The following is a 21,813-nucleotide window of genomic DNA, read 5'->3' as shown; positions in this document are numbered from 1 at the left end:
GACGGCGGTGTCGTGCGTCTTGCATAGAAATACCGTGCCTGAGACCAATAGACAGGGGCCGGGGGAGGGACGGGGGAGGAGCCTGTATTGAGGTCATCGCAGGCGCTGAGGGATTCGGGGCAGCAAGAATGAGAAAACGCCGAATAGTGTAGAGTGCAGTGTGTCAATTCACATACCGAGAAGCGCGGTGCGAGGAACCAGGCAAGACCTAACAATTCAATTCACTTTTTACACATCTCTTCGGATTCCTCTAGAAGCACAAGGAAACATTTGGACAAAAAGGTTTGCATTTCATTTTGCGTTATTTAACTATTTATGTTAGGAAGGCTGACTATGACAGGAATTGAACTTGCGTAGAAAGGAATGTTTCTTCTGAGTTTCTTCTGTAAAGTTGCTATTGTTTTGGTGATGGACTAAACTAAAGGCAGGTTGACGCGTGTTTCTTTCAAACGGTAGTCTTCACCAGTGTAAATGTACTTAGATTGATGCGTAGTTTAATAAACGATGTAAAAAATTGATTGCATAACTGTGTTACTGTGCGGTCAAATCCGGTCAGTGGGCTATTTTATAGCCATACCCACACTCCTATAGAAATTTACAAGCGGCCCTTTTATGGCAATTTATGACATTTTCATTTATGCTCTTTTCCCTAAAATTTGGCACAATACGAATCTAGTACACGATTTCCTATATGAATACTTATCTCGACTAGAGGGGTCAAATACAAATTGACTAAGTTGTACCTTGCAGTAATAACGGGGATACTGAGTCCCAGTCCCAGCAATAGAAATCCCGACATGCATATTGCTGGATGTCTCTGGCTTATCGTTTCATAATATTTCTGACTAATTAAAGCGGCGCATGGTGTTGCAGGGCTCGCCTCCCACACACACACACCATCAACGCAGGCTGCACACGTAACTGCCCCTGAAGTAGGTCGATCGCTGATGTGTGAAACCAGAGGCGTACGACATACTCTATGAACTCTTCCAAACCCACCTGACCGAGGCTATTTCACCTATATCCTGGCCGATCGCCGGACATAATGACCACAATATGATTGCAATAATTCTTGGTGTAATCTAATGGCACGTAGCATATTTATGTGCAAATATGCTGTTATATGATAGTTTGCCTTAATGAATAAATAATGTTTAGCGGGTTATTGTAGGACAAATGAGCAATATAAACAATTGAATCAACTGTATCGTGTTGTCATTGTTTTCTTTGACTGTGAAATGACTTTCTGAGCACATTTATCTTTGGCTAAGGTGGATGATGTTTGAAAGAATTTTTCACGCACATCCCATGAGCGTGTGAGCCTGGTCTAATTTAACCCGAATGACAGTAAGAGTGAGATGGGGGTTTGTGAAATCGTGTCAGTCTTGGAGGCTGCATGGTTTATCCTCTCAGTGGAGGCTACTGTGTGGACTGATTTGGACTGGCAGAAAAACAGGTTATTACAGCTGACCTAGTCTCACACAAAGGCGCTCCAGATACGCTAAGCTTACCTTGGTGTGAATGCTGTCAGTCAAACTGTACAGCTTCAACCTCAATGACAAACCTATCACCCCCTAACCATTCAGTGTCAGTCTCCGCAAGCATGGTAATTAATAACCCCACAATAATAATCCTAAAGATGCATTAGTGATACAGTATATCGTCTTAGCTTATTGGTGAGTATTTCTCAGGTACAGTGCTGATGACCAGGGGCCTTGGCTGAGTGACTTGCACGGTACGTTTTTCACTGTACAGGCAGGTTACAGCACATGCAGATTAAGATCTCTGGCTTCAACCTCGGGGGTGTACAGATAGGCTGGTGATTGCCCACTGGGTGAAGATGAAAGCCATCTCCAGACTCAATAATGTACCTCCAGATAACTCCTGCAACTATGGGAAGATCCCCGTCGCAGCATGGAAAAGGTACTCGATGTACTATTTGGAACAGGCAGCCCGACAGAGGAATGAAGTCATTTCCCCCCTTTAAAAATGTCTCGGAGCTGCCTGGAGTTTAAACACAGCTGAACGCTTTCCCAGGCGCTGCGGGTGAGGCGGTGACGTGATTGTGGGGTGGAGCGGAGCGGCGCGGAAAGCCCGTCCCTGCTGCTGGCCCCGCTGGCTGCCGTAACCGTGTGGGTGTGAGCCTGCATATCTCCATTCAGAGCGGCTCATGCGTGTGACCGGTGTGTGATGGCTGGTGACGCACGTAGAGAATCGCCGCAGGGGAGGAAAGAATGAAGTAGCATGCCTAAATGAGGCCAGCTCATCAGCCTGGGCTGCGCTGCCTCCGTGGACATGCTTTGGTGCCTGAGCGGAATGCCGGAGAGCCGAACGGGGGTCAAGGCAGGAAGCGGTTACTGCCCATCCAGCTTGCTGGGATGTGTCTGATGTGACCAGAACAAAGGGTCAAACTAAAGGAAAAGGAAGCTTCCAGAAGCATTTCCTCCCACCCCTCCACCACTTTCTTCTCAGACGGTATCTTTGGGTGGAGGAGTCAGTGGGTGACACTTTAAACTTAGACCTGCGGGGTCAGGGGTTCGAATCTTGCCTGTGCTTGGTGTGTGTAGGGCTTGCGTTCTCGCCACACGCCGCAGGAATTTCCCCTGGGTGCTCCGATTTCCTTCCACAGTCTGGAGACATGCAGTTAGTCTAATCTCTGTCTGTATGTGTGTGGACTGGCGTCCCGTCCAGGGTGTACCCTGGCCTTGTACCCTGCTCTGCCTGGGACATTGATGCATGGCATTATACTCACCGATAATACATTAACTGTCCTTAAGTGGGCAAAGTTCACCAAAGCGTATAATAAACCCAGGTTACTCATCTGCCAGGGCAGGGTTTAAAAATGTCCCGCGTTCCGTCTCATGCAGTGCTGGCACATGCCGGCCCAGTGCTCTCTAACAGTTGTTCATTCTCCCAGCAGCCAGCCGCACCAGCTGTAGTGGCTACCCGATATTGGGCAACAGTACATAGCCCGCTGTTCTTTCACCTTTGCAGTGAGAGACCTTCTCATCCAAGCTGGATGGGGGCCAAAAGACATACTTTCCCGGAGGGGGATCTGTCACTCTGGCTATGTTCACGAGTGTTCCAAATACGCATCTGAATCCCCTAGCCTTTTATGGACAAAAAAAACAAAAATTATGTAACTCCTTATGTGAATGCAGCTGCTTGTGCTTTGTTCAATTACATAAATCACTACTGTGACGCAATTCTAAAACTTGTTAAGGGATGTTTAGCGGGGTGATTTGGTTCATGTAATGTGGTAAGCGTGTCTTCTTTGTGTAAGTTGTTTTTTTTTTTTTACTAAAACGAAGTGCAAAATCTTTTATTGGGACTGGTTTTTAATACGGAAACCCAGTTCTAGTTGCCATTTTAAATAGCAGCCCATGATATGTGAGGTTTTTGGTTTATCCATTTGTTAGGCCACTCGTTGCAAAGATTTCCTTTTTTCATAAGCGCTCTATTTTTTTCTCATTAATTTATTAGTTATAATTCAGGACAGGGCAGCAGCAACGTAGCCTCATGCCTCCCGTCGGCTCTGACGTCTGAATGTGAGGCTTGGGAGATGACTTCTTTAACCTATGGGGAGGTGGGATCACTATGCATGTCTCAGTCGCTGGATAGTTTTATCCAAGGGAACGTGGTAAAGTACCCAATGGGAAGTGAGCCATTTTGGAGTATGTGCGCTTCTGGGGAGACCTGGAACCTTCCTTCAGATGGTGAACTCTCAGCAGATGGGGAATCTCATTTACTCCCAAACCTTTGGTGTAAAGTAGAACAGCTTATAAGTCTGGCTCCAATATATATGTGGCATTTTTGCACACATGCCGGTTTTTCTGAAAGTACAGGTTAGCCTTTCACATTCCGGTCATCACCGGTTTGTCCTTTGATCAGCCAGCTGGGCACAGAGCCAAGGTTTATGCTGCGGAGCGTCAGAAAGGACAAAAGCAGGCACCCGTCAGGCTAATCGTCACTCTTCACTTATGTCAGCCTCTTCCGCTGTCCTATTTTGAGGAGAGCATCTTTTAGAATCCACTGTGCTGCTGTGACCTGATTGTAATTGTATTTCCATTGATATAATTATGTTGTTTTTTTTAAATGACTATGGCTATGAGAGAAAATTAAACTGGTCTGGCAATGTTCTTTCAGGAGTGGAAAATAAAACCGAACCGAAGAAACTACGTGATTGTTGGAACTGTTGCCTTCGGGCTTAAGTCAGCATATTGACCTGCCTTTGATTCTGTTATCTGGCCTGTTCTGAATTTGGCTCCCTTCCGAAATGAGTTTAGAGCAGCGGCCGCTCTTGTCCCCCCAGGTCCTTGTATTCACAGATAGCATGTGCTCCCGGCGTTGCTCTTGACGGTTCTGTCCATGACCAGTCCCGTAAGTCACGACCAGGCACTCAGTGCCTTGAGGTCACACCGCGACCCAGTTTCTGTGGCTGGCTGGATCCTGCAGCCCCCGTTCAGCTGGGGAGGCAGGGGGTGCCGTATGCATGGCACTGTTCGCAAAGGTAGATCACCCGTCTTCGGTCACCGAGGGCTTTCCTGAATCATTTCCACCATGAGGCAGCCAGCGTTTGTGAACTTTCAATCCTTGTTCAGTCAAGCTTCTCTGACAGGTTGTGACTGAGTCCAAAGTTCAGCACTGTGACAGGGCACCATCTGTGCTGTGTCGGTCACCCAGTTAGGCAGCTGTACCCAAAGGGAATGTGTCTCTCTTATCAGTGTTCTGTTCTGCGCCTTATCTCCATCAGACCTTGTAACGCTGCCCTCATGTGTGCTTTGTAAGGTATGTGTGTGTGTGTGTGTGTGTGTGCGTAATTATTACATTGTGGGGACCAGATTTCCTCACAGTGCGATAGCCTGTAACTTTTTACCTTGTGTACACATTATGTCCCCATTAGGATAGGTAAACCCGCTCGCACACACACACACACACACACACACTAGCGCTAGTTCAGCTCCAAGCTATGAGAGTGTTCCTGTCATTGCATGGTTTTGCGTCTTTTATGTCTTATGTTAATCTGGTTATCGTGTGTAATGAACCTTACTAATTCACACCTGGCTCGTGTGATACTGTATAACAAATAACTTTACAAAAAGATGAGGCCTAATTCAATAATAGTTCTGATAAAAAATATATATTATTAAAAATATCCACTTACTATCTTGTAATATATATAGGACACAGAGAACATAGAGTTAAATGACCACGCTAAAGATAGTTAGCTGTATGCAGGAAGTTCATATGTCACCTAAGCCAGACACCAAAAGCACTTATGAAAGTACATAGCGTTGTGAAAGGTTCCTGGAATAAAGTTCTCGATGGCACTTCACCCATCTTTGTACCATTTATGGGTAGTAAGTAAGCACTTATATAGCACCTTTTTAGAACAAATGTCATAAAGTGCTTCACAGGCAATATAGACAATCAAAAATCAACAGAAGTCCTGTCTGTACAAATTAGTTTTCAGATGCTATTTAAAGGAGCCCACTCTGCTGGCTTTTGTGATCACCGTGCGACTTTATGTTAAAGAAAACTTAGGAAGGAAAGCACTATTGAACAGCAAAATGGAATTTATGATGTCCTTATTTTGGGGCTTATTTACAGTCAGTTTGGGATGCAAGTTTGGGATTCCCTGTAGACCTGGGAAAATAGTTCAAAGGATCTTTGGTCTGCTGCATGCTGCATGGGTAAAATGACTGCCTTGTTGACTTTGTCACTCCATGGGTGAACTCTGCATGGCCGTCTTTGTTTTGCCCCTCCTTTCTGCGGTCCACCAAGGGACCCCTTGAACCCCCCATTGCATCACCACATCTTAGTTATAATTGCCCAGCACACTGGGGGAACTGGTCTGCAGCAGTCCTCAAATAAAGACTTTAGCTTCTATTTGCAGAGCTTGTTGCCTGGCAGAGAACCATGAAAGATAACATTCAGAGGTGGTCTGAAATAAATGTGGACTTTGCTGACAGTTACCAGTTAACCAGTACAAATTAACCAGCACTTTCTTTGATTTTCCCAGGAACACTCTGCTCTATCACTGCAACATGACTCTGGAAGACGATGGGTTGGGCCGCCTCTAGTCCTGCCAGTGTACCTGTTTCCTCATGTCTGAAGATTCTGAGCCCAAGGCGTACATGTACTCGGCCCTCGAAGGGCAGGATGGGGGAAGCCACCACCCATTTGGGGAGGGGAGCACAGCGGGCCGTGGCTCCATGGGACAGCTGCACCTGATGAGCGGCTTTGCCGAGGGACGGGGCCGTGGGCGGGCCGGGTCAGAGCTGGGTCTCGCATCTGAGGGCAGCGACAGCAGCAGCCAGGACCACGGCGCCTCGCCCCATGGCGACAGGAAGAGAGCACGCTCACTGCATGAGGACGTGGACATGAAGAGCAGTGGCTCCAGCGGAAGCGGCACCGAGTCCCACAGCAATGAATCCCACGGCAACGAGTCCCGTGGCAACGAGTCTCACGGCAACGAGTCTCATGGAAACGAGTCTCTGGGCAGCTCCAACAGCAACAGCAAGGACTCTGCCCTGCTAGAGTCATCTGGGAGCAATAAAAGGTCAGTGAGCCACTTTCCTCATCGAGGGGGAGTTGTACCTATGTGAAATCTAGTTTGAAGTCATGTCTTTTTGTGCTCATGACTCTGGAATGTGATGCTGAATTAATCGTTTGTGGCAGAATAAGCCTCTCCTTCTTGGGTGGGAATTTGCTTTGGCAACGTGGTGTTTCGCGTGCATATTGGTATGCAAGAGCAGGAACACGCGGATAGAGCGTGCAGCACGTAGGCTCGTCTTCCTCTGAGATTATGCTTGGCTCTCTCTATGAAGCCACACCCACTGTCCTGTCAGGGGAACTGCTTATTCGACTGTTGCCTGTCAATCACGGTGATGGGTGGGCCGAGGAGGTTTCTGTGGCAATCTTTTTTTTTTTTGTCTGTAGAATGGATTTTGGATTCCTTCCAGACTGTACTGCCTGAACCAGGGCGTTTACATAGTCAGCATGTTCTTTTTCCATTTTCGTAACTGCCGTTACCATAGCTAGTGGTAAATAAAGAAAAAACAGCACTCCTTGCGGTTTTAGTCTGGAATTAAGTGTCCTTTCCAAGCTTTGGAAATAGTCTGCGTTGTTTTGTTTGATCTGCCTTTCTTGTTCCTATTTTATGGCAGGCTTTTGTCTTGTATGACACCTGGAAGGAGAAATAAAAAGCTGTTATAACTTGTTTAATATAAGTAATTATAATTTATTGGTACTTTGGCAGGAACATAAATTTGTTGTGTGCAGGCTACAGGGACTTGTTTACATAATTCAAGCTCTATTTCTGTTTCTAAGGATATCTGTCAAGGTACTTACTATAATAAGCTCCTTTAGTGGCTCCTTATAGACTTACTTGGATCTTCACCGGCCTCTGGTATCGGCTACAGCCTTAGTGAACCTGGTGGTGTCTCACCAGCTAATTTGTATTTACTTAGACACACTGTCCTGCATCTGCTCCTCGTAAGCAGTTTATTTATGGTGTGTACTACGCGAGACATATGCTCTACTTTTTCTGGAGTGCCAGAGCAGAGTGACAAAAAGTGGTTTCAGGTGACATAAACAGACCGGCAAAATATCCAGGGTAAGTATTTTAACCTGACCTGGTCTTGAGGGTCACGCAGAACAGCTGAACCTTCTAGAAGATCTGCTGTTGACAGTGTGTCCCTCGTTATGACCCACATGTGGCCATCTCAGTGGACCCTCGAAAAAGCCATCTAATGGGAAAATGATCACTGTCCGCAGGAATGCTGCCGAGATTCGGTTTACACTGAGTAAAATGTCAAGGCTTGTGTCATCTAAGGTCTTTGTTGGCCCTGCAGCTCCAACTCCCACAGTCCTTCACCCCCGAGCAGCTCCAATGCCTTCAGTCTTTTGAGTGCCAGCTCTGAGCAAGACAACCCATCCACCAGTGGCTGCAGGTCAGTTCTGTTCACACACACATGCATGCAAATGGCCTGGCACAAAGCAGGTGGTCATTGCCATGGAAATTGTTGTAACCCACCGGCCCTTAAGGGCGACTTCCTCAAACCATTGTGTGATGTGTCTGTTCTTGTCTGTCTCATGCCGTCTACAGTAGCGAAGAGTCCACTAAGGCCAAGACGCAAAAGGAGCTGATCAAGACGCTGAAGGAGCTGAAGCGCCACCTGCCCTCGGAGAAGAGGAACAAGCGCAGCACATCCAGTACCCTCAACACACTCAAGTATGCCCTGCACTGCGTCAAGCAGGTCAAAGGTGAGGGCATTCTGCAGTGCAGCTGGAGATGGTGTCATGCCATGAAAGTTTGTGATGACTTGATGGTTTTCCGAATTGGTTTGTTGACTGAATAGCAAACAGAAGTGTACGGCGCTCCTTGGTAACTCTTATTTGTATATGATGCAGCCAATGAGGAGTACTACCAGATGCTGATGACCAATGACAGCCACCCATTGGGTTTGGATGTTTCCTCTTACACCATTGAGGAGATCGACAGCATCACCTCCGAGTACACCCTCAAAAACACGGTATGTGGACCACACCAAGAATGCCCACGGCTCCCAGTCATCAAAGTCACACACGGCAATGAATATGTCCTGCGGCCTTCACTCTTCTGATGGTCCTCATGTTCTCGCATGTTCTTGCACAACAGGACATCTTTGCCGTCACCGTGTCCCTCATAACGGGGAAGATCGTTTACATCTCAGACCAGGCGGCCTCCATCCTGAACTGCAAGCGGGGCGTCTTCAAGAATAGCAAGTTCGTGGAGTTCCTGAGTCCCCAGGATGTCAGCGTCTTCTACAGCTTCACCACGCCCTACCGCCTTCCCTCCTGGAGCGTGTGTACCGGAGCAGGTATCCCCCTGGCCGAGGCTCATTCACATCCATATGTGGCCTGGGCCCTCAATGCTTTGTCCATCTTCACCCATCTCCTGTTAAAATTATGTTACTTATTTTGCTTTTTGCTCATATTCCAGAGTCTTCCCCCTCTGATTGCCTGCAGGAGAAGTCTTTCTTCTGCCGAATCAGGTATGCACAGATGCCAGACCTTGCCATCTGTTCCTATGTTTTTATGCATCTCTTCTCCCATTTACACGACTGGGGGCGGGGGGGGGAGTTATTTTAGTCGCCTCGCACCATGCTTGAAAAACCTGCTGTTGTTTTTAAAGTTTAGCGCTGCCCCCTAGTGGGAAAAAGAGGCATTTTCTGACCCGATTTTGGAAGAGAATAGTAGAAGGACTATGGGTGATGGGAAAAGTGAAACATTAGTGCAGCTAGATTACCACACTCTGTCGGGAAGCTGCTGACAGATTCGAACCACTCAGTGCTGGTTGCTTCTGGGTTAAATTAGGCAGTGACTGACAGGGTGGAATAATCCAGCCCGCTGTGGGATTTGAAGCCTCCACTGGGTGCCGATTTGCGGCATAGCTTCATCAAGCATAGCCTGTTTACTCGCAAAGCTTAACATCCTGTTGGTAACCCATGTGTTTGTGAGGCCTCGCTCAGCTGTGTGCTGTGTGCTCATCCATCCAGTGGGGGCCGGGAGCACGAGGGGGACCTGCGGTACTTCCCCTTTCGCATGACACCATACCTGATGAAGGTGCAGGACATGGAGCGTGCGGAGGACCAGTTCTGTTGCCTGCTGCTGGCCGAGAGGGTGCACTCTGGATACGAAGGTACGCCTCGCTTCACGGAAGCACGTTACTGGAACGGGGTGTCTGTCTTTCGCTAACCCTGCATAGTGTACGCGGTACTCTTATGGAGTAGAAGCGCCTCTCGGATCTAAGTGTAGGATCCCATTGAGTTTAGGATGTTATATAACCTTGCTCTCTTTCCTTTTTTTGGCTTCACAGCTCCGAGAATTCCCACAGACAAGCGGATTTTCACCACCACGCACTCGCCAAACTGTGTCTTCCAGGACGTGGATGAAAGGCGAGTGGGAAGCTTCCAGTACAGTAACGCCAGTCTCCAGCCAACATGTTATGCTCCTTCATTTAACCATTATGGGGAAACTCTAACGCAGGTTTGGCACCATTGTGTGTCAGGAGGGACCTGACAAGGAACACTCTGTAACTATGACAACGGCATTCTAAAGTCTATGTGTGTGTCTCTCTCAGGGCTGTCCCTCTGCTGGGGTACCTGCCACAGGACCTCATTGGGACCCCAGTCCTCCTACACCTGCACCCAAGTGACAGGCCCATCATGCTGGGTGTCCACAGGAAGAGTGAGTCCAACGCCCAGCCTTAGCCCAATTAACCATAACCATAACCATGTTAGGGGCAGAGATGTTGCAACTGCTGCTTGGAATTCCTGTCATTTTAAAATCTCAAGTAGCACTGGACTTAGCTGATATAAAATATAACAGGTATTATGAATAAAAATGCCATTCAAAGATAATTTGAGATGGAGGGCATGTAGATGGTGTTGTGCCTAGATTGTGTTTTTTTTTTACTGATTGTGGTGAGTCAGAGTGGTGGATGACCAATTAGGTAAGCTGTCCCCAGTGACCGTGCCTGGACATTTATTTAACCAGCAGGGGGCACCCTTGTAGCTTATTAGATAGCAACATAGCCTTCCTAGGTAAAGGCTAGTTATAACTTTAATAAAATATTGTGCAGATAAATACACTGATGTGTCCTTCATACATTGATGAGTTTTAAAAGTTCGTATGAATACTTTATATATATATTCTTTGGAAATTAATGTTTGTTAGCAGCGATAGGAAAGTCTCATCATGTCATCCTCCACCTGTGGCAGTCCTCCAGTTTGGCGGCCAGCCCTTTGACCACTCCTCCATCCGGTTCTGCACCCGCAACGGGGAATACGTCACCCTGGACACCAGCTGGTCCAGCTTCGTCAACCCCTGGAGCCGCAAGGTGTCCTTCATCATCGGCCGACACAAAGTCCGCATGTAAGGAAGACTGACCCCCCTCCAACCTTCTCTCATGTGCCATTGCTGTGATAAACCCAGGCTGACCAGGCTGCAGACACTGCCTTTCCTGGGAATTCTGGGTAGTAGGAGTAATGGGCGGTGTCTCTGTCGTACCCGCGCAGGGGTCCTGTGAACGAGGACGTGTTCACACCGCCACCCTTTGCCGAGGGGAAGACCATGGACCCGGACATCCTGGAGATCACCGAGCACATTCACAGGCTCCTGTTGCAGGTGGGCCGCTGGGGCCTGGGCCTTGGGGCATCTCACACCCAACGGCACATGAAAACACTACGAGAATTCGTGAAATATTCACGTGCAAATTTCTCAGATCAAAAACAATCACAGACACGATGACTGAGAAAAGAACGCACGCCGAAAGAAACTGTCAATCTGGCAACACGCATTAGCCGCAGTGAGGATGAGATTTTCCTGTTTCTTTAAAGTCAGAGATGCTGAATACATCCAAATCTAAAAAAGCGCCAAGGAGACATACAGTACAAGAGCTTAAACTACAGCGACCGTTTCAGACTCGTATCCCGTTGCTGTGATAAACCCACAGGCTGACTGGGCCGCAAACGCCGCCTTTCCTGGGACGAAACTTCAATAGAAATATCTGTTTGATTCTGAATGATGTGGCTTATTTTTTTGTGTGAAAACAGCTTTTTTTTTGGCCATGTGATCACTGGAGCCTATTTGATCCCATTGCCTATTTGACCCCTTCTGTGCTGCATCTCCTTAGCCCATCCACAGCTGCAGCTCAGGATCCTACGGGGAACAGCTGCTGAACGTGGAGAGAGTTTCTGGAGAGAGCAGCAGCAGCAGGGGCAGGCCGGAGGAGGTCGAGGCTGAGCAGGCCAAGCCAGTGAGTGCCATCTTCATCATCATCATCATCATCATCATCATCAATGTGTCCGTTGTTACTCGATTAGCCAGGTCACTCTCTCTGCAGTCTCACTGCACCAGATAATCTCTGGTGCCACATCTGCTGAGAGATGTAGCACTAGACATAAGAACCTAGAACCTTGACATTTAGTCCCAGGTTTCTATGCATTAATAAAGAAGCATAATAATTGCTGTTTATAATCCTCTTCTCTGTGAATAAAAAGGGGGGCACATAGAATTGGCAGCTAATCATGAGTTATCTTCAGAAGTTAATAAGTATGGCAGAAAGAATCCTTAAAAATAGACTTTCTTAATTATAAAGCAGGATACTTTTTAAAAAATTAGTTTGTAACATCTCTCTATCGCCGAGCTTGTTAAGACGTTCCGGAATGTTCTGGAAAGTCTTTGCGCTTGATAGGATTTTGGAGAGGCTGACGCTGCGTGTCCTCCTGTGCAGCGCACGTTTCAGGAGATCTGCAAGGACATCCACTCGCAGAAGAACCCACAGCAGCAGATCGTCACGTCCATCTCGGCCAAGGTCGAAACAAAAAGAAGCCCTGGTGGTAAGTGGCCAGTACCCCCGGCGTCTCTGTGTGTTTGACTTTGTATTTGTGCGCGAGTGCGAGTCCATCCATCAATGAATTACACATCTGTAAGCAGGTGGTTCAAGGGCAGGTGTGATGGCTCAGTGAGACGCCCTAGTGATATATCTTCTACAGCAGGAACCCAGCAGAAGAGCCCAGCGGCAAGGCCCAAAGCAGGAACTCTTAGCTGGAAGGAGGACTTTGTCAGGCTGGAGGACCGTCCCTCAAGGCCAGACGAGCTCTCCTATAAGGACCAGACCATCAATTCCTACCAACAGCTCAGCTGCCTGGACAGCGTCATCAGGTCAGGACTATTTGCATTAGTTTGGATGGTAGTTTCGAAGTGTTTAGGGGCAATTACTGTCAGCGACAAACAGTATAAACATCTGCGGACTTCAGGCTGGAGATACAGTAACTGATAATCTACTCAGTAAATGATGAAGTTCCCAATTTTGGGTACTCCAGTCAGATCGATGGTTTTTTGAGGAACTTGTGGTGAACATGATCTCATGTACGGATGTATGGCACTGCCCTCTACAGGTACCTGGACGGTTGCAACATCCCTGTCACAGTGAAACGGAAGTGCCAATCATCCTCCAATACCACCTCGTCCAACTCTGATGAGGACAGGCAAAAACCGTCCAGCAATCCCCTACCTGGGTCCAAAGGTATGACCCCGCCCACTTCCTTTTATCTGGCATACCCTCCCCCCCCCCCGCCATTCCCGGAAAGTAATTAAACTCTGACCAATGGCAGATGCTGCACTTATAGAGGCAGATGGCCAGCTATCCTCCATCAAGGAGCCGAAGAAGGCAGACAGCGGGGCAGTAGTGGGGTCCTCACTGGCGCCGCTAGCCCTGCCCAGTAAGGCAGAGAGTGTAGTGTCCATCACCAGCCAGTGTAGCTACAGCAGCACCATCGTCCATGTGGGTGATAAAAAGCCCCAGCCTGACTCAGGTATCCGTTCCTTGGGATTCACTTTTTCTAAACGTTTTTGCATCATGTTTCCCATACGACTCTGCAAAAGACGAGAGGGTATAGAAAATTGATGGATAGATGTTGGGGTTCTACCTCTCTGGTAATTTATTTTAATAGGGGTGTCTGAAATGTATTTACTGCTAGCTGGAGCGTTCATATGTGATCTGTGTGTGAGGTCATGGTGCTGCGTGTGAAGCCGCGTTTTCTTGTTGCAGAGATCATCGAGGATGTCACTGGCTCGGGAGAGGCCACGGAGGCCCTCGCCCCTGTGCCACCCCCCAATGCAGTATCATCCCCAAGCCAGGAGAGGGAGCCATACAAAAAGCTGGGCCTGACTAAACAGGTTCTTGCAGCGCACACGCAAAAAGAAGAGCAGACCTTCCTGTGCCGCTTCCGCGAGCTACGTGGCGTCCGAGCGGACTGCTCCCCCTACCTGGACCGACAACGGAGCGTAAACGGTATAACACATTTAAGCATGCGAAACGTGTTACATTAATCATTACTATGTGGATTCTGCAAACATAATATTGGGTAATAATAGTGTTTCCAGGGTGCCATCCTGGGCTGGGCATTTGGGTATGTTGGGTATGTAGCAGTCTTCAAATTAAGGTCTTCAAAGGTCGTCGACTGGGGTGGGGGGAATAGTCCCGGTATGACTAATGATTGGTTAAATTTGGTCGATCCCCCTGTAGCCCCGCCTCCAACTTTACATTGTATTTCAGAAATACATAGCTACTGTAAATACGTTTTCCCATTTCCCTGTAAGGACAAAGCAGGTTATATACAGTGGTGATCAAAATTTAAGAACAACTGAAGTTTTTGTAATATACAAAATCACAGCTAATCTGAATTCTAAGTGATTATAATGTGAATAGAAGATATTTTAATCATATTTCATCAGTGAAAGCTATGCCGCATCACAAAACAAATGGTTTAAACAAGGTATTTGAAGATGGCATGCAAACTAAATTAAAGAACAGTTCAATTATTCTTTTTTTGTAGAAGCAACTTTTTTGATGGTTACAACTTTCAGAAATGAATAGGAAGCACAGAGGGCCTTTGCTTTCAGCATCCACACGATGTAACCAATTTCTCAAACTGCTCCGACTTGATTTTGTTCCACTCGTCTGCCAGTTTCTTCCGCAATTCAGTAACTGCAGTGGGTTTGTTTGCCATAACTTGTCACCAGTTACCTTCCAGAGATTCTTGATAGGGTTCAGATCAGGACTTTTCATCCCCTTTCATTACTCTGAGTAGATTATCAGTTACTGTATCTCCCCTATTTTTTGAAACGCAGCCAAACTGTTTGTTCACTCTGTCCCATGCCTTCTTCTACAGGAGGCCCCACCCCTGTAGTGAACGAGCAGGGTGTGGCTGGCACGGAGGCCGTGCCCCGGGCGGGAGGGACGGGCGCGCCCAGGAAGGGCGGCCGCAACAAGAAGACTAAATGGAAGAGGGCTAAGAAGCAGGAGTCGTCGGACAGCACAGCGTCCCATGGACAGCAGCCCCCCCGCGCCCCCCTGGCCAGCCTGCAGCAGACGTCCTGGTCCACGTCTGACACGTCACAGTCGGCCTTCCCCATGCCCGCCTACCCTGCCGTCATGCCCACCTACCCTGCCGTCCTGCCCACCTACCCCCTGCAGCTGTTCTCGGGGCCCAGGGCAGACCCGGCTGTGTCCAGCTTGGGGGAGAACCAGTGCGGTCAGGACCCTCGCTGCCCAGTCCCCCCCTCACCCTACACTGCCCCAATGGTCACACCAGTGGTGGCCCTGGTGCTGCCCAATTACGTATTCCCTCAGATAGGGGGCGCTCCACAGCAGCCCTTCTACCCCGAGGCGGCCTCCTTTCCACTCCAGCCTACATTCCCTCCGCAGCCGCAGTTCCCTCCCCTGGCGGCGTTCCCAGCCCCGCCCACCTTCCCTCCGCAGCCGCAGTTCCCTCCCCAGGCGGCGTTCCCAGCCCCTCCCACCTTCCCTCAGCAGCCGCAGTTCCCTCCCCAGGCGGCGTTCCCAGCCCCGCCCACCTTCCCTCCGCAGCCGCAGTTCCCTCCCCAGGGGATGTTCGCGGCCCCGCTGTTCCAATATGGGGCCCCAGCCGAGTCCCCCAAGGCTCCAGTGGCAGGGTCCCGCTCCTCCACGCCCCAGTCGACGCGCGACCAGGCCTCGCCGCCCCTCTTCCAGTCCCGCTGCAGCTCGCCACTGCAGCTCAATCTGCTGCAGCTGGAGGAAAGCCAGCGTTCCCTGGAGTGCCAGGAGGGAGCGGCGCCCTCTGGTGGAACGCAGGGGAACAACGTGGGAGAGAGGGGAAGCAGTCCTCCCAAAGCCGACAAGGAGCTCCAGCCGGTAGGAGCCCCTGTCACTCATTTATCATCCCCATCGTACACATTCACGTACAGCAACAACTCTCTTGAGTACAGAGATTTTATCTCATTATTTCTTGTACTATATTTGACAAAATGCTAGTAATTTTGCTGGGAAAAGTGTTGACCTACAAGCTATAATAGACATGGGCTCTGGTGGAAGCTAGAGTCCTACTCTGCTTTAGCCGTGTCATCACTGAGCTACTAAAAGATGCGGCAGCCTTTCATTCGCTGTTACACATCCCGTACTTCTCATAAGACACTTCTGTTATGGGAAGACCCATATATTGCGTAACACTTGCAGCTGCAGGGGATTGTGCTCAGGTGCCAGTCTGTTGTATATTGTGTTATAATGTGCCGGTGAGCTAGTGGTTGCTTGACCTTTCTGTGACCTTGTTGCCCCCAGGTGAGCCCCGTATGTGAGGGACACTACAGCGATGGGCACTCCTCCTCCAGCGACCTGTTGGACATCCTGCTGCAGGAGGACTCCCGTTCTGGGACTGGCTCGGCCACCTCAGGCTCGCTGGGCTCCGGGTCCAATGGGTGCGGCAGAGGTCCGTCCGCGGTCCCGGCTCTGCCCGGCATGTCATGCGACTTATTTTGTTTGTTTGTTTGTCTCCTTGTTTGTTTTGAGGCTTAACCACCAGTTCTCTTTGATATCCTCAGGGAGCAGCCACACCAGCAACAACAGCAGCAAATACTTTGGCAGTGTAGACTCGTCACAGACCAGCCAGCAGGGGGCGACGGTGCACAACAATGAGGTCAAAGACCCTGCGGGCGGAGCACGCTTCAAATATGTTCTGCAGGACCCCCACTGGCTTCTCATGGCCAACGCGGGTCAGGCCGTCATGATGACTTACCAGCTGCCCTCACGGTGAGTGCCCAATGAGTGCTGTCCCCACCCCCCACATGTTCCCAGGGCGAGAGGGGTACCTTTGTGTATGAGAGATAGGGTAAACATTCTTAGGCAGTGCTTCCTAACCCTGGTCTTGGCTGGTTGTTCAACTGTCTTTAGCAAGCTAACAACTTCAGGTTACACAAGATTAGATGAGGCTAAAAACCTAACTGAGTCAGAGTTATGTTAAGCTCAGTAGCATGTGACCTTAAAAACTTAGGGCGCTTTTCCACCGCACAAAGTGCAGTACTTTTCGGTACGGTACTTTTGGCACTTTCGCTTTTCCATTGACTTCCGGTCGAGTACCAGTGCCGAAAGTTCCAGTACTGAAAGTGCCAAACCAGCTGGGGTACTTCTTTGGTACTTCGGTACTTTGGGGTGGGACTTACAAACATATTTGCTGTCGATTTGGTTATGCAAATAGCCTGCCGCTGAAACACAAAATACACACAGCGAACAGCGAGAAACTAAATAAAAAGCAGTAGAAACAAAAATATTAAAAAAGTAAAACGGAAGGATGGACAAACGAGGAAACACAGGCTTTAATCGCCATATGGTCGGATGGACAGATCCAGCAGGATTTGGATGACAAGACTCGGAATAAAAACGTGTTTGCCGTAATAGCAAGCCACTTGGAAGAAATGGGGCACACGAGAAACACCGAACAATGCCGCTTGAAAATCAAAAAACTTAAGCAGGACTACAGGAAAGTGAAGGATCATAACGAAATGTTTGAATTCAGCGAAAGAAATACCGCATCACGCTTTGTGATGTCAGTCAGGGGTGATCACTGATGATGTCACTTGGCGCCGGTACCAGTTTTTACGCCAGTGGAAAACCAGCATAAAAGAAGTACCATACTTTTGGTACTTTATGGAAGTACCAAAAGTACCGAAAGTACGGTACCTGGTGCGGTGGAAAAGCGCCCTTAGACAAGTTCATGAAAGTGAGCCCCACTCAGGTGAGGATAGTAAGCATGGTCCCCAGCGGCTGCAGGGAGGATGCAAGTGAGGATACCAGTAAAAACCAACAGCAGAGGGGAGATGGTATGCAGTGGACACTCAGGGAGTGGAAAAGCATCTGTGTAACTTCATGTGATGCATAGTCTGTTTTAGATATATTTACATTTTTATTTTAGATCCTATTCATCGGCAGATTAATTATCTTTGAAATTGTTAGTATATCTCACTGGTCTGGGGGGAGTGTGTGGCTCAGCGGACTAAGTCTCTGTGATCAGAAGGTTGCCAGTTGGAGCCCAGCGTTGGCAGTATGGTCACTTGCTATCACCTGTATATGTGTCTGTGTGTCACATGGAGAGCAAGATGGGGTAATATGAGAAGAGAATTTCCCCACAAAGAGTAATAAAGTATCACTATTTTAGTATATTTCATTCAACGATCAGCCAAAAACAATGGGCTAAAAACAGGATCTGCTGCCCCCATGTTGACAGGTGACATCCACAGGCAAATGTAGCATGTACTGTACACGTGCGCGACCGTGTGCCGACCACAATGACATGTGGAAATGTGAAGTGTAAACCAGGATTTAGGATTGATTGAAAGATTCATAATGTTGATTCCCAGCTGGGCCGATTCACCTGTCACTGCCAGCCCACGGTAATCATAAAGAAAGGCCTGTAGGCTCGGTGTAATTTGACCGTCTTTGTGCCATGGGGCCCACAGGGACACCCAGAAGGTGCTGAGGCAGGACCGAGAGAAACTGCGGCGCATGCAGAAGCGCCAGCCACACTTCACTGAGGACCAGAAGAAAGAGCTGATGGAGGTACATCCATGGATGAAGAAAGGAGGTCTACCCAAAGCCATTGATGTGCAGGTGAGCCCCTGCAAGGCATTCGCTCTGGTATTAACCTGGGCAGAGTCTGGGCAGAGCGGACCATGTGACCATCAAGACTGATCCTATAGTATCGAATACTGCTTTACAAACCAAGCCAACGCAAAATAGAGCTGGGAGCTGGTGGCTTTCTGAACAGGTCCTGAAGAGAAATTCTAATGCCTGCAACTGGTGCCCATAGATGCTTTCACACTGAAGTTTCCAGAACCTGGTCCCTGGGCTGTCTTGATTTTCATAGCCCCTGGCCACATTTGTATGTCGCCTTCCCACCATGCAACAGGAACTGGAACTTTTATGCTAAATAAATATGGGAGGTGCATGAAGTTCGTAGGTTAAACTTAATGCATAATTTCATATGAAAACACACCACCATACCAAAACATTGCAGGATGAACAAGTGGTTTGGTAGTTATTGGTTAGTGATTGGGGATCAATCTCAATCAAAATGCGACACAGCCTTTTATTTATATTTTATTTATACAACCCATGACTTGTTTGTGATTCTTATTAAATCTAGCCTGCAGATCGATCCTTTTCATTTTCCACAGAATAAAAAAATGATAATGTTATTCTGGCTAACAAGCACTAGCAAGTTTCACTGGTGGTACCAGCAATATTAGACAAAAATATATTGCTTATCGATTGAATTTTCTGATGCAGAAATATGCAAGCAAAAATGTATTCATTGATGCATTGAGGTACAAAAATAATTCCCATATGCTCAGTTTTTGGTCCACTTCTTCTATCTTCTTTTCCTGCATTTCTGTGTAACTTCCAAGTTAGCGCTGATGCTTCTGGTCAACCAGTCAGCAAGTTATCGCTGTACCTCCCCAGTAGTTTGTATTCAAATGAAAAGTACCTAGTCTGGAGAAGGGACTAAAAAAGGGTTCCGGGACTGCCTCAGAGGAACTATAATCAGGCCGAGTTCCTGCAGTGTGAACGTGACAAAAGTTCTGGTAAAAAGTTCTGGTTCCTGAAAAAAGTTCCAGTGATGTGAAAGCACCTCGTGTCTGATCAGGTCTCTAAGTGGATTACAAATCTAGGCAGATATCTGGACGATCACAGGTCCGCATTCCATGGCTCCTCACTGTTGTACCCTAGAGCAAGGCTCTTAAGCAGAGATGGGCTGACCCTGCTCTCACTAATGCTTGCTGTGGACAAAACTGTCTGCTGATGTAAGTTCTTAGATTATGCTTCTGAAGATTTCAATGTCAATTTCACTGTAGCTCAGATGAATAGAAAAAAACCCACAATAGCAAATTGAATATGAATTTTCAGGTGAGTGCCCTTCCTTGAGTGTCATATGGATGTAATCATGGCTCATCTTGTTTTGGCCACAGGCCTGCATGTGCTGTGAAGAAATCGGTTCAGCCCTGATCGAGGAGGAGCCCCCGGACCTGGACTTGGGAGACACAAGTGACGGGCCCACCCAGAAGGGCAGTGAGGGCACACCACTGGCCAGTGCCAGCCCATTGGCCACCTGAGGTGCCACCCACCACCACAGAACTGCTCACCCCCTCACTCTTCACTGCCACAGGAATCCAGCCATGAGGACATAACAGGCCCTCTCATACACCTCAAGCCTAAGTGAGGTGAACGTAAAATGTAGCTGTGTGACAGGACAGGGCTTTAACAAAACACAGATCATGCTGCTAGGCAACGAGGGAGAAGCGTGGCAGCGGGCTGGCTCTCGATATGCTGCCGCACTTGCGGAAGATGACCGACCACCCCCCACCCCCCGTTTGAACTGTTTGTGGGAGGGAGGGGGGGGGGGCACCAGCTAGCAGGATAGTGTCAGTTGTCTAAAATATGGTGATCCATAACAGAATATTAATTTATCCAGATTCACCATGTCAAATTCCTCACTCTCTGGTCTTTGAGTTTTTCGTTAGAAGGAGAAAATGGAAACATTTGTTGCGTTTGAACTGTCCGAATCGAACTCCAACACGTGTGACCTGGCGTGAGTGATCTGGTCTTTTTTAGTCACATTTTCTATGTCCAGTGCAAATATTTTTCCAGAAACGCAGCACCTCTGTGTCCTGATATGTGGGACTTTCTACTCTTTCTTGAGCTTTTATTTATCCAGATAGAACATTCAGGAACTGCAAAGCACACGTCAGTAAAAGGAGGAAGACTTTGTCTTCAGGCGGTTCAAACAGGTATAAATAATATATATTTTTATAAATAAAAATTTAAAAACTAAATAAAATTATTCCCTGGAAAAAAATACAAGAGCATTCAGCCCCGTTGTCTATGTTGTGTTGTCCTAAATGTCTTTGCATACAGTGTAATGTTGGTGGTGTATGGGGACCAACCTTATGTTAAGGAGTTCAGAGAACCCAGAATCAACCGTTACAGTCAGAAAAAAAATGGCCAAAGGTCAGAGTATCTTATCCTGATCCTCTCCTTTAACAGCTAGTCCCTATTTAGGGATAAGGTGAATACCCAGTGAAAAGTGGCATCCAGTTAAGAGGCTGTCTTGCCATGACTCTTAATCCAAGACTGGATACTTCTGCTGGAAAGCATTGTAGTGACCATTGTACTTTTGTGATTTTGCTTGTTTCATTCCCAGCTTTTTCTGAGGTAGTTTGTCTGCCCCGTCCCCCATGACCTGCTCTATGATTGTGTGGAGTGTATTTAAAAGAAGTTTTGTGTACATTTACTGTTCTATGTTGCCAAGACACACAACAGTGAAACATCACCTTAAATGGATTTCTGTCTACCTGCACATTTTTAAACAAACGTTTTGGTGCTTATTTACTTGTATTTGTTTTTATTGCTTGATAGACAATGGGGATGTTTCTTCTTATTTTAAAGACATATTGTCATGAGATGTGAACATTCTTCATAAGCAAGAACTGTAATTAAACTTATTTTAAATATATTCAATAATTGCTTTCTTATTTCAGTCTGTCACGGGCTTGCATTATATTAATGCAGAGAAAATATGTATGAGTTGGGAGAAATTTGTGTGCAGATACCTCGTGAAAGCACCGTCATGCTGGTCTCCTTCAGAAGTGCCACGCTGTCCCAAAGGAATCCCTCAAGGCGTTAACTCAGTCCACCACAAACAGCTGACAACGGCAGCAGTTACTAACACCAATAAACCGGCAAGATTTTCAGGATGTTTTCATTTTGAGAATCGATTCCATTGTTGAAATATTCATTTTATTTATTTATGTTTTAACTTTGTAATCTAAATGTTTAGAATTATAGGGAGAAGAATATAAACTTCTCACCCATAAGGGGGGAGAAATGGGAAGACTTTTAGGGGCCCAATCACTGTGGGCTTCCCTAGTCCCAGGTTGGGCCGGCACAATATC

General features: G+C 47.6%; 1 protein-coding gene across 4 annotated transcripts; it reads left to right on the top strand.

Annotated features, from left to right (window-relative positions):
- Positions 1-123: 123 nt before the first annotated feature.
- On the top strand, positions 124-21,374 carry LOC111847548 (period circadian protein homolog 2-like). Of its 4 annotated transcripts, none has more exons than XM_023818818.2 (23): positions 124-282; positions 6,023-6,562; positions 7,857-7,955; positions 8,111-8,268; positions 8,416-8,537; positions 8,663-8,864; positions 8,987-9,038; positions 9,543-9,685; positions 9,863-9,941; positions 10,127-10,233; positions 10,767-10,920; positions 11,064-11,172; positions 11,681-11,803; positions 12,281-12,386; positions 12,546-12,711; positions 12,948-13,075; positions 13,164-13,364; positions 13,601-13,843; positions 14,724-15,727; positions 16,151-16,298; positions 16,411-16,618; positions 18,322-18,472; positions 19,831-21,374. In XM_023818818.2, the coding sequence occupies exons 2-23, from the start codon at positions 6,108-6,110 to the stop codon at positions 19,972-19,974; spliced, it is 4,302 nt and encodes a 1,433-aa protein (XP_023674586.1). In that variant the 5' UTR covers positions 124-282; positions 6,023-6,107; the 3' UTR covers positions 19,975-21,374. The 4 variants fall into 4 exon arrangements, with proteins under 4 accessions (XP_023674586.1, XP_023674587.1, XP_023674584.1 ...); XM_023818819.2 differs by having other exon boundaries at positions 12,543-12,711; positions 13,179-13,364; XM_023818816.2 differs by having other exon boundaries at positions 12,543-12,711.
- The last annotated feature ends 439 nt before the right edge of the window (positions 21,375-21,813 follow it).

This window comes from Paramormyrops kingsleyae, chromosome 21, assembly GCF_048594095.1.
Source record: "Paramormyrops kingsleyae isolate MSU_618 chromosome 21, PKINGS_0.4, whole genome shotgun sequence".
Lineage (NCBI taxonomy): Eukaryota > Metazoa > Chordata > Actinopteri > Osteoglossiformes > Mormyridae > Paramormyrops > Paramormyrops kingsleyae.
Note: the sequence above shows the minus strand (reverse complement) of the source record. Positions and strands in the feature narration are given on the sequence as shown.